Source organism: Siphateles boraxobius, unplaced genomic scaffold (genome assembly GCF_051911475.1).
Source record: "Siphateles boraxobius isolate OS27281-9 unplaced genomic scaffold, OSU_SipBor_1 1, whole genome shotgun sequence".
Lineage (NCBI taxonomy): Eukaryota > Metazoa > Chordata > Actinopteri > Cypriniformes > Leuciscidae > Siphateles > Siphateles boraxobius.
The window spans coordinates 2,897,271-2,910,233 of record NW_027508699.1 but is presented as its reverse complement, the minus strand read 5'-3'; the positions used below and the strand labels follow the sequence as shown (position 1 = coordinate 2,910,233).

General features: G+C 38.9%; 2 protein-coding genes and 1 pseudogene across 2 annotated transcripts in view; all 3 read right to left on the bottom strand.

Annotated features, from left to right (window-relative positions):
* The window catches only part of LOC143751567 (uncharacterized), a 66,067-nt gene that overhangs the window by 37,398 nt on the left and 15,706 nt on the right, over positions 1–12,963 (bottom strand). Inside the window, exons 2-3 of the mRNA XM_077244177.1 lie at positions 10,038–10,203; positions 3,474–4,581 (exon numbers count right to left, since the gene is read on the bottom strand). Of these exons, the coding sequence (XP_077100292.1) occupies positions 3,584–4,581; positions 10,038–10,203 (1,164 nt within the window). The 3' untranslated portion in view covers positions 3,474–3,583. Of the gene's footprint in view, positions 4,582–10,037; positions 10,204–12,963 lie in introns of the transcript that reaches the window.
* Positions 3,474–12,963, bottom strand: part of LOC143750494 (uncharacterized) — an 84,101-nt gene continuing 74,611 nt past the window's right edge. Inside the window, exon 4 of the mRNA XM_077243617.1 lies at positions 3,474–3,581. The gene's annotated coding sequence lies outside the window, so the exon portion shown is untranslated. The remainder of the gene's footprint in view (positions 3,582–12,963) is intronic.
* Positions 5,102–8,197, bottom strand: LOC143749805 (E3 SUMO-protein ligase KIAA1586-like; annotated as a pseudogene).

The window sequence follows — 12,963 nt, the reverse complement described above, 5'->3', positions numbered from 1 at the left end:
GTGGACAGTGGTCCGATTGCCCCGAAATTGACATATATGTCTCGTCACAGGCCCATGGGACGGTGTCCAGAGTTCCATGTCCAATTGACCCTTTTTGGCCCCAAAAGAGCCCCTTGACCTGGAAGCGCCTGTGAAGTTTCAATTGAATAAGTTGCACGTGGGCAGTCAGAAATACACGGGTCAAAAGGTCAAAGATCTCGGATTGCAGGGTTCTAGATCGGTCCCAAGTATGTCTTTTTGCAGTGCACAATTGACCGTTCAAAAAGACCCGCCCCCTTTAGTTACTGTTGCTATGTCCGACAAGCCACGCCGCTCTCACGCCACACATCATGTTCTCACGCAGTGAAAAATATATCGCGGAGCAGAGAGGACACTGATAACGCGCTGACAGACAGGACAGACCAGGTTACTTTTGATATAAAACTAAGTCGCAACTTTCAAATTTGGTCATTTTTTAATACAACATAAGAAAGAATGTTGTTTTAGCCGCAGAAAGAGGTCAGTACACTCTGCCATATCGTCCCTTTTAATCCTCAGTGACATATTATGCTTCCTCCAGGATCTGCGGGACAAAGGGAAGGCTTTTTCTACTTTGAAGGTATATTTAGCAGCTATTTCTGCTCGTTATGTTGGTTTTGGTGACAAGACAGCAGGTCAGCACCTTTTAATAAGTCGTTTTGCGGGCACACTATAAAAGGCCAGTGGCCAAGCAGATGATCCCGTTGTGGGATTTGACGATGGTTTTAGAGGCCCTTTTTTCAACACCCTTATGAGCCGTTGGGCATAGGGTTACTCTCTCTTAAGACGGCGCTGCTGGTAGCACCGGTGACAGCTAAGTGTGTGAGTGACTTACGGGCCCTGTCTATCAGCCTATCTTGTTTGCAGTTTTCTCCAGGGCTTCCAAAGCTTTCTTTCCGCCCTAAGCCTGCTTTCATACCTAAAGTGGTGGACTCGGCCTATAGATGTCCAACTACAGAACTTACAGCTTTCCACCCTCCTCTGTTCTTTTCTCCGGAAGATAAGGGATTTAATTCATTATGTCCAGTACAGGAGCTTCGTATGTACGTGGAGAGGACAGCAGGTTTCAGAAAAAATTACCAGCAGTTTGTGTCTTGGGCTACTCCTCACAAAGGGAAGCCTTTGTTGTCCCACTGGATTGTAGAGGCTATATCTCTATCCTATAAATGCAGAGGATCTCAACCTCCTGGGGGCTTAAGAGCCCACTCCACTAGGGACATGGCTATATAATGGGGCCTCACTTAGGGGAGTTTCGGTTCAGGATATCTGTGTGGCAGTAAGTTGGGCTACGCCGCATACTTTTGTGCAGATTTATGGACTAAATGTGTCTGAGCCAACCTTAGCATATGCAGTGCTAGAAGCCAGCAGGTCGGGAACTATAGAATTATGTATAGGATAGGTTGTGCAATCCAGGAGTGGTCTATAGGGGCTTTTGCAGAACTAATGGTTCTCCTAGGAATGTTTCCCGGTGGCATTCAAACCGCCAGTAAGAACTCTGAAGTGACGTAAGCAGCGCTTGTTGTTGTGACTTTTATTTTGACGGCGTGGCAGACCTTTATTTTGAAGGTGTTGAGAACGCCAGAGCCTGACCTCACAGCGCTCACATTCTCCGTGTTCATTAGTTTACGATCTGTCTACCAGTCCTGTCTAATATGTTATTAGATGGATATGCTCTTCTCTACTGCAGTTCGCAATTTAGCGACCCCTCGGGGTAATGTGCCTCTATTTAAGTAGAAAATGTGCTGTTCAGCCATTTTGTTGTCAGGCATTTGAGAGAGCACACAGATGATTTCCATCTCCATTCATACTTCACTCTTGAAAGGGCATTGTCTGTAAGTGTTTTCTAAAATCAAAAATGTTATGAAAGTTCATTGGTGTTTGTCATATATTGTGGTGTTGTATTTGAAGATTTGTGTACAAATTGGACTATTGGACTAATGTTGTCTATGCTATTACGTATGCTACGCCATCTATATTTGAAAATGTATGTTTTAGAAGATGTTTATGCTTATCGAAGTGTCTTGTAAGTTTATGTATTTCTATTGTTGTTTTTTGCAGTTTTACACCGCCTCCATTAAATGCACTTCAAGTCAACTTTGTCTTGGGAACTTTTTGTAGGAGTGTTAAGCTTGCTGCATAGCTGTGTATCGGTACACATAGTAAGGACAGTAAATTATACTATTATACATAGAAAGTAGACAGTAATGAAAAGTTATAAGCATATGCCGTGTGGTTGATGTCCAGTGTCGCTAGCTGAGCAGAAATACATAATCATGTTTCTCTTGGTCCCCTCAAAGTTGGGTTGGGTTTTCTCCTCACCATAAAGGTTAAGAGCTCCATCTATCACTGTTTTCCATGTTCATAGAGTTAGTTTTTGGATTAAATATTAGGCTATAATCTGTGTTTACACAGCTTTTTTAGAAATGTTGGGTGCTGGTGTTTCGCGTGCGTTCGGACAATCAGCGTACACTAACGTCACGGATAGTTCCTATAATACTAATTTGACTCTGAAGTAGGAGCTAAATTAGTTCCTCCAAAAGGAAAACTAAAATTGTTCCTAGTTCCTGCTGAAAATTGTGAACTTCCGCCAATAGTTCTAGGAACTATGAAACTGTTCCTCCGGTGCGAAAGCCCCTTATATCTACCATAGTAAAACACATACTTGATGTAATCCCGGGTTCTTTGATAACAGAGTGAGATGTTTTACAAACACTTCCCTCCTTAAACAGGAACGGTAAGAAATCTCTCTATAATGAGTTTGATAGGGGTCGACCTGACTAATATAGGTGTGCCTATCACAGGAGCCTATCACAGGTCTGTCTGTCAAAGACAGATGTGGTGTCATAAGAGATTTCATAGTTGGTCACGCCCCAAGCGTTATCAAAGAACCCAGGTTTACGTTAAGTAACCCATCGATTTGCGATTGGTCTGTAGTTGCTCAATATGGTCTTTTCCAGATTGCTCTTTTTCAGGAGAGGCTTAACTACTGCAGTTTTCAGAGAGTTTGGAAAAATAACAGGAAGAAGTGAGGTATTTAGCACTTCTAAGAGATCTGCTTCTAAACAAGCAAGTTGCTGTTTATAATATTTGAAAAGAAGGTCTGTCTAGCATTGCCTAGTTCCACATTGAAAGCATTATGGGGTCTTTATAGATGTTATAGTGGATTTCAAGTTTTGTCTTCCAAAACATGCGCTCAGCTTTTCTGCAGTGTCTTGTAACCTCAACTAAAAAGCCTACAGTGGTTATCCAATTTTATTATAAAGTGCACAGACAATGAAAATAATAACCCAGTACACATTTACAATGCACAGCAAGTAATAAATAGTGCATGATATTACTTACACAGCACACTTCATAAAGACATCTCCTAATATAAAGCACAACAGACAATAACAAACTCACATGCAATTGAATAGATAAAAGAATTGTGTACTTCCCAGAACTGCACTTATAAATGTACTTTATAATAAACTTTATTCAGCATTATACATAGGTATTAATAAAAGAAAACACCATCGACACTTTTCTGAAGACAGCCAATTACCACATTTATACAAAAACAGCTTTATATTTGTACTGACATTCCATTTAATTTTGGGCAATTCTTCTTTCTGTGAATCTGTTCAGTACTGGAATGACTGAATCTCTTGCCACATTGATGGCATTGATACGGCTTCTCTCCAGTGTGAATTCTCTCATGTCCTTGCAGGGCTCCTAACTGTTTGAAACTCTTTTCACAGTATGAACACTTGTAAGGTCTTTCTCCAGTGTGGATTCTTTGGTGCACTTTCAACAGAGGGGCTGTAGTAAAAGCTTTACCACAATCAGAGCATAAATACTCTTTCACACCAGCGTGTATTTTCTGATGCTCTTTAAAACGTCCCCTCCATGAAAACGTCTTTCCACAAATAGAACACAAGTAAGGCTTCTCTTTTGTGTGAACTCTTATGTGGCCCTTTAAATCTGATTCCTGAAAAAACTTCTTATCGCACTGATCACAATCAAATTGCTTTTCTCCGGAGTGAATGAGCTTATGAATTTGAAGACTTTTTGCCCATTTAAAACACTTTCCACACTGATCACATGTGAACGGCTTCTCTTCAGAGTGAATTCGCATGTGAGTATTAAAGGCTCCTTTCTGTGAGAAACTCTTGCCACACTGAGGGCATGTGAAAGGCTTCTCACCAGTGTGAAGTCTTTTGTGAATCCGAACGGCTGATTTATGTTTGAAACTCTTTCCACAATGATCACATGTAAATGGCTTCTCTTCATTGTGAATATGCATGTGACCACAAAGGTTTCCTTTATTTACGAAACACTTGCCACACTGAGGGCATATGAACGGCCTCTCACCTGTGTGACGTCTTGTGTGAACAATAAAGACTGAATTATGTGAGAAGTTCTTTCCACATTGAGGGCAGGTAAAAGATGTTTTGGCTATTGCTCTTTGAGATTTCTTTTGTCCTTTTCTTTCTTCGGTTATTGCATCATGAAGGTCCTGAATCAGACGTTTCTTCTCAATTTCATTCGATTCTTCACTTTCCTCTAGCACATTCATCAAGTCTAAAGTGAAAATATAATTTTTTTTAGACGCGATTTTTAATCACACTTCTATTCAGTGCTCGAATTGAGTCAAGTCTTATGGGGGGTCCCCAAGTTTTTTTTAACGGGGGGGGGGGGGGGGTATGTAGGTTTAGTCTTGCAATATACACTTTATACAAAATATACAATATATTTGATCATAATATGCATAAATATATCTTATTTATTAAAAACGCTTGATAAAGAATTATATAGGCTACATATATATATATATATATATATATATATATATATATATATATATATATATATATATATATATATATAATTATTCTTTTAAATTACTTACTAAAGTAATACTGGATTTAGAGGGCAGCAGACCCAAAACAGCAACTATGGCAAATATACCAACCAAGGCACTACATATAAGGCTCTTGAAGACCCGTAAAAGCAAGTAACTTCAAAATACATTGAAATGTTTCAAAAACAGTAGAAAATAATCAGATGGCTTCCAGACTCACTGGATGGTATCACTGTCAGATTCAACAGTGGCACAGGAATAATTATTTCATAATGTCTCCGAAAGCAGTGATAAAAGAGCAGTGAGTAACTTCAAAAGGATATCTATCTTCACAACTTTTTTATTACTTAAACATTAGCAAAAGAATGGAAAAATACTATCAGGCTGTAATGATGTAGATAGGTATGAACCCAGGTGCGGGAACTTTACTCAAAGAGTACAGGACAACTGGGCAAACAGGATACAGTCTTTGGAATAGTTTATAAGTTTAACATAGGCATGTCCAGGAGATTCTCAAAAGTCAACTCAGGATTCATCCATAACAAACATCAAAGTAATTTCAGGAACCAGTGGATGAAGACATAAACCAAAACTCAGGACCGGTAAGTATTTACTGGTAAGCATCCAATTTCTTCAGAAGCAGGGATAACAAAAATCTCAAATGAGAAATGACCTCTTCAACAGAAAGTATATATAAACTCAGTTTCTTTTCCCACAACTGAAATGGAGAACTGAACATAAGTTAACTATATATAATGTGTTACAGAAAACACGTATCAAGTCATATCTGAGACACAAATAACATCCAGGAAAACACAAGACGAAGAGTCCTTCCATGAGTGCACAGATAGTAAGTATTTATAACATTCAAGCCAGACAAAGACTGATTGTCACTGCAGTATTTTTTAAAGTACACCAAATGCTTTACAAACAAGCATCAGGAGTGGTTTTTTAATGCTCTGGGAAGCCCAAGCAAGCAAACAAGGTAGATGGCAGAGCAAAGAGTTCACATGTGACAGGCAATGTTGGTGAAAGAAAAAATGTTAATCTAGAACAGACCACAGTGGTCTGTCTGGTTTTGTCTGTGCTTGCCTTCCTGTTTTGGTTGCAGTTGACAGCCGATGGCCGTCTTTCAACCAAGAGAGCACAAACGATTTTGGGTCAAACTGCTCCACTGGAGGGCCATTGACGTCTAGAAACAGGACAGAAGAAAGGCTTTTGGCCCTCAGGCAATTTCTCCTCTTGTTAGCGGTATCACTCATGGCTGAAAATCCGCGTTCACATTCAGCTGAGGTGGCCAGGTAGGTTTTGCTAGCTGTAATCAGCCTCTTGATCGTCTTCCCAGGACTGTTACCTTCAAGTTTCCACAACCTATACTCTTCAACAGCAGCTCTGCTGGTTACTCCTAGATGCTTAGCAAGGTCATGAATTTCCTTTTCACCATACAGGACAAGGGAATTACGGTCTTTGGGCCAACAGGATGGTTCGAGTGGAGTCAGAAGCTCAGTAAGGTCTGAGTCAGGGAGACGTACAGAGAGATTATCAATGACGGCCTGTAGGAACTGCCTCTTGTTGATATTCTCCTTGGTGGCTTCTAGTGTGATGCCTTTGAACATGCATGCTGTTATCCTCCCTTCTGCCTTTGCGAATGACTTTCCTGGTGTTGTTTTCATGGCCTCCAGGACCTCCATAGTCAAAAGAGTCCACCGACTGGCATCAGTGAGAGATGTGTTTCGATTCTGCAGTTTCAGAGAGAGGCTTTGTAACTCACGCAGCACATCTTTCATCAGTGCAAGGTCTTTAACAAAACCTGTGCCGCTGAGTTTCCTTAATAGTCCACTGCATTTTCGTCGATCCAAATCAGTGCGGGAAACATCCACAGAAGCTTTCAGCATTTGTGTGGCAAGTGCTGGAAAGTCCCGCAAACAGCTCTGACAGTGCTGAAACTGCTGGCAACCCAGCGAATGGAGAAAATCTGCCCAATCTTCAGCAGTGAGATGTTAACATGAGTGGCAGCATCATAGAGCAGTCTGGCATTTTTTGGAGATTGGTGGTAAAACGTATACAACTTTGAAATAAAGATTTCAAAGTGGTTACATCCAGTTACAGACTTGCATGCATCATGCACTGCCAACTCTAGCTTGTGTGCAAGACAATGAATGCTCTTCAATGAAGGGAAGTCTTTTCTCAACTTTGCAATCAGTCCACTCTCTCTTCCTGTCATGACTGATGCTCCATCTGTGGCGATGCTGATCAGGTGTGATTTTAAATATTCATCTTCCAAACCTGCTGTCAAAAGGGTTTTCTTAAGAGCTTGATACAATGCTTCTGCTGTTGTTCCCTTATCTAGCTCTACAAGATCAAGGAAAATGTTTTCAATGTCATCTTTGCCTGTCACATCTGCTCTCAAGTAAATTATTAAATAGCTTTTGCCAAAGTTACTGCTTTCATCAACTGTCAAACTCACAAAAGAATCATTGGACTTCAATGCGGTTATCATTGACTTTTTCATTTTAGTGGCAATGTGTTCAATCATAGCGATACACGTATGATCCGATCGGTGTGAAGGGCCCATTTTTCCTCCACTGATCTCTTGCAGCATTATCAGTCTGCTCATTTTACTGAATGCTAATCTCTCTTTTGCCACAAAGTAGGCTGTTCTTATACTGTTGGCTGTTTCTCTGACAAGCTCATCGTTAACCTTCTCTGTTAGTGTGGGGAGGATCTCTTTTTCTTTCTGGGCTTCAATTTCTAGAGCCCTCTGATGAGCCTGACTGTCCCGGTGTTTGTATATTTTTTTTCTCATGGCACGTACATTCATTGCTTGGACCCTCCCTAAAGCCCACTCTTCTGCCACTTGAACACCTTTTTTGTTTGTACACATTCGTTTAACATTTCTACATGCAATACATCCAATTTTGTTTTCATTGATGTACAGCCATGGGGAGTATTGTTTCCTCCATATCTCTAACTGATTTCTCCAGTTATCAACTTCCTTGCTCTGAGTTTTTGTGGTGCTGAGCCGTTCAGAGCTGTTGGTGGGAGTTAGCTGTTCTGAGCTGTTGCTGACCTGCTCTTTGCTTTTGTTGACCTGTGCTGAGCTGCTGTTGGTGGTACAGACCCATATAAAGCTGTTATCACTGCATTTGTCCTCTTCTGAGATCTTGTCGCTGCTAACCTGTGCTGAGCTCCTGCCACTGCCCTCTGCTAAACTGGAATGGACTGTGCTTGCCTTGGAGGTCCTCTTTACCTGCACACTAGACAATGCCATGTTTTGGTTTCAATATTTTTATTTTTAAAATGTTTTTAAAAGTCTCTTCTGCTCAAAGCTGCATTGATTTGATAAAAAAAAACAGTAATATTGTGAAATATTGTTTTCTATGTGAATATATAGTAAAATGCATGATCAACGCTGAATTTTCAGCATCATTACTCCAGTCTTCAGGGTCACATGATCCATCAGAAATCACTCTAATATGATGATCTGATGATCAACAAACATTTATGTAATAAACATTTATTTTATTTTTCAGGATTTTTTGATCAATAGAAAGTTCAAAAGAACAGTTTCTATTTGAAATAGAATCTTTTGTTACATTATAAATGTCTTTACTGTCACTTTTGATCAATTTAATGCAACCATACTGAATAAAAGTATTAATTTCTTTCCCAACATTTTTTAAAAATACATTCTTACTGACCACAAGCTTTTAAATGGTAGTGTATAATGCTACAAAAGTTTATATTTCAGATCTGAAGGATCATGTGATGAAGACTTGAGAAACGATGGTGAAAATTCAGCTTTGATCACAGAAATAAATGATATTTTATTGTATTATTATTTTAAATTGTAGTAATATTTCATAAAATTACTGTTTTTACTGTATTTTGCATCAAATCAATGCAGGCTTGGTGAGCAGAAGAGACTCGTGAACTTTTGAACAGTAGTGTACATCCAACAGAATGATTCTAGCTTTTTTTTACCAATGTAGTTTTTACCCTAAAAACAACTGGATGATTAATGTGGATTATGTGACACTCTGATAATAATGTTTGTTCCAAAAGACTTGATTAAATGGATGAAACTTGTTTATTAGATATTAAACATATAGATTGTGCCAAAACAGGCTGTCAGTCTGTGTGTTGGTGGGGATTTTTCAACTATTTCAGCACATGCGATTTTTACATAGTTACTTCCAGTAGGTGGCGGAAAAGCACTGTTATGAGTGAGTAAGTCAGCAACTATTCAACTACCATTTCAGTGAAAAAGGCTGCTTTATTCAGAAACAAACAATGCCATGGCAATCAATGTCAATTATTGCTATTTCAAGAGTGAATCCCGCATAAATGCGTATGTAACTCCCAAAACTTTGTGTTTACGTGGCCATTGGTCCTGGCTGGCAGCATGAAAAACAAGTTTTATACAAATTCTGAATGGAAATTAGAAAGCACACAACGATCGCTCCCTTTACTAAAAAGCTGTTATCCATCTCCGTCGAGATCTCTAGCACTCCCTTAGAACCAGGACTATTAATAATGAAAAAATAGTAACTTAAGCCTAAATGTTTCCAATTTACGCAAGGAATACAAAAGCCCCGATATGGTGTGGGTAGATATAAAGTAGAAAGATATATAGAGAGAGACAATTACCCCTCAAAAAAGTCGGTAAGAAGCTTTCTCTTCCCGACCTCGAGTGGAGGTTTATTTTTCTCCATTTTTTAAAAGTTAAAATTAGCTTCAACGGAGCGGCGCCAATCAAACAGTCCTGTCAGTCAACGATGTCATGCGCACAGCACTCTTTGATGTGGGGCGGGGCGTTTTCATTTTAAAGAGACATGGCAACTAGCCAACTTTAAAAAAATTATTGTAAATAATCAGTTCACGAAATTTACCGTATCCATTGCATGCATTTAATCAGATTTGTTATTATTATTTTTTACTAAAATAAAAATATCTGAGGGACCCCCCCTAATTATATTTTTTACTTCTTATGGGGGGTCCCTAATACCTATTGGGGGGTCCCGGATCCCCCCAGCCCCCCCTCAATTCGAGCACTGCTTCTATTTGTAAAACATTTTTTTTTTGCTTTTTGCAATTCTGTTAATCTACGTTTAAGAAAATATTTTATTCAGGTTTTTTAGCCGTCATTAATGAAGAATCAAAAATGGACACCAACCTCTTTGTTCCTCTGTATCTTTATCTTCCACTCTACATGCTTCTGAATTTCTAATATCACCACTGTCCCCTTTAATTACCTCCATCTTTACAACAGCTTTCATTTGGGAATGGCTTGGATGAAGAAGGTGTGAGCAGTGATTGCTATGAGGTACAGAGGACCAGATCTGGGGGGAAAAAAGTGCAGTAAAGACATTACAATTAATTCCACTTCCACTTTATTCAATGATTCACCAAAAAAATGTTTATTTCAACAAAAAAATTTCAACAAAACAGAAATTTTAAATCTTAAATGAGACCACTGTGTCTGACACTGTACACAAAGAAGAGCTACATAAATTAACTGTAACCATGGGGGTTGCAATATGAATCTATGATAATTTTCTATGGTAATCAGGTCACAGGCCAAGTTATCAGTCATTCAGAACTTCTATTAGCCAAAATATAGATATTATATGCAATTTGGATTTCATACAATCATTTCTTATTCAAACAAAATCCTGTCATCCATCCAGCCAACCAATGTTTTTAAGGTGGACAGATAAATACAGTACAAAGAACAATGTAGGGATGTTGGAAAATAACAATGCCTTTTCTGATAACCAAATGCTTTTTAATCTACGCTGTTGCTTCAATGCAAATGAACAAGCGTGCTGTTATTTGTTGCGTAGTGATGTGCATGTTCAAGTAAGCCAGATATGCACAGTACGATGTACTTGATAGGTTTGGGCCGGTAAACTTTACAACGCACCACAGCGTTTGTAAAGCGCCACTGCGGTAGCTAAGTAGCACCAGCGGTGGTCCGTCAAAACATATTTTTTGTATGTGAATGCTGTTTTACATAAATATTATGACACGAGTGAAGCAAAAAGCTTGGTTTACAAAATAAATAATAGGATGGTAATTAAATGTAACATTGCAGCCATGGAAAGATTTAGATTTTTGCCAAATGAGAGAGTTGTGCATGAGCCCATAAATTAAAGCTTTGTCGGCTTTGTATTTTGTTTTGCGAATTTAACAATATTCCATTAGTTATTCCACTGGACATGGAATATCTTTTAATAGAAAATGGTTTGTTTTAACTATGTGAAAGCTGACATTGAGTGAGTCACTCACTTTGCAAAAATCAAACAAAACACGCATTGAGAGTCCATTATAATAAATAAAACACCCTCAAAAATAAAAAATGCCCCTGAATGCGGTTAAAATGCATGTGTAATTTTATATATATATATATATATATATATACACACACACACACACACACGTGTGTGTGCAAATCATATCTTTTAATTCATGAGCCTCGAAATCTTCCCCTCCCTCTTGCAGCTCATCTCTTCTCTTCTCTGATGACGAGGGCGGGAAACCTGTCACTCACATGATAGACCAATAGCAAACCACAACCATCCAATCAATTCCCCATGGACAAAATCAAGCACGCCCTACATTGTTTTTGAGAAGCCGTTTTATTTGGACATACAGACATCACAATAAGAAATAAAAGCATATCACAACTTCCGTTTCATTCGAGCTTTAAAGTGCCCCCATTATGTTTTTTCGAATATTCCCTTTCATGCAGTGTGTAATATAGCTGTCTGTGAATGTAAACATTCTTTAGAGTCGAAAGTGTAGGATAAATAAAGTTACTGTCTTCCAAAAGAAAGAATCGACTCTGAACTGCCTAAATGAGTCATTTGTAATTCGAATCCCAATGCGTTACAGTTCTACGTCAATAGAAGATACATTTGCATAACGCCCACCTATGTTGTTCGTTGTCCGCCTGCAAAAAAAACTTGACCAGCCCTCAAATGTAATTTTACTGATGACTGCTTCTCAAATCTTAAGAGTTTAATGCAGGATACACAAAATGCTTGCTCTTGAAAGATGGGTCAGTACCAGTTTATTCGAACCAGCTTGCTCCTAAGAATAACAACCTGTAAGAATTAATATTTATTGATGTATATATTTTCTACAGGGGTGGTAGGGGTGGTTTTCTACCTTGAGATTCTTTGTAGATAAAATTGTAGCAATTAGACAGTCTATCTCCCCTTCGATTGTTGATCCTCTGATTGCCACCAATCTTTTAAATTAATTAAGCCAGTCACTATGCCCTGTTTTACGGATATAGTTGCCAAGCTGAAGCCCACCACCTCTTCTCTTGGCATGGTTCCAACTTCTTTTTTCGATAGTGTGGGGACATGGATTCTATCAATTGTAAACATAAGCTGATTCAGTTCCAGCTCAGTTTACATGCTAGGGTGGAACCTGTATTGAAAAGGGCAATTCCAGCGTTATGGACGTGACATTTGTAGTCAAAACTTGTTTTAATTTAATACCAATATATTGAAACGTCTGTTTATATATCCATACCCCCTTAATAAATGAGTCCAGACATTAGAAAAATATCAGTCTACACATGCGTTTTATATTTAATATGAGGGAAATACACATGCGTTACGGATGTGATAAAAAATCTTTAACTTTTAGGTGGCAAAATATTTTTTCTCTGCACAAACAAAAAGTAATACCACCCACCAGATGAAGGACTGGCTTGCCACAGAACATAAAATATTCATTTTATTTTATTTTTCGTGTTCGCATTTATGAGGAAAAAACAATGTTAAAGACTAGGGCTGCACGATTAATCGCATCGCAATCGCGATGTCAGCCCTCTGCGATTATATGACGGCAAAATGTTGCGATTATATTATATAAATAAGTGTGTGTTTGTGTGTGAGGGCAAACTTTCTGAGAACAGTTTGCCGATTTTCCTTGCCGAAATCTGATCTGACAGTCTCAGTAAAGGCGTGTTGCGTCTCGTGCCGTGTAACGTGCGTGGTCACTTGTGTGTGTGTGTGCGCACTGCGCAGCGCGAAAATACCAGAGCGAAGATGGATGCCGAGGAGATCGGCACTGATCTGGTACCT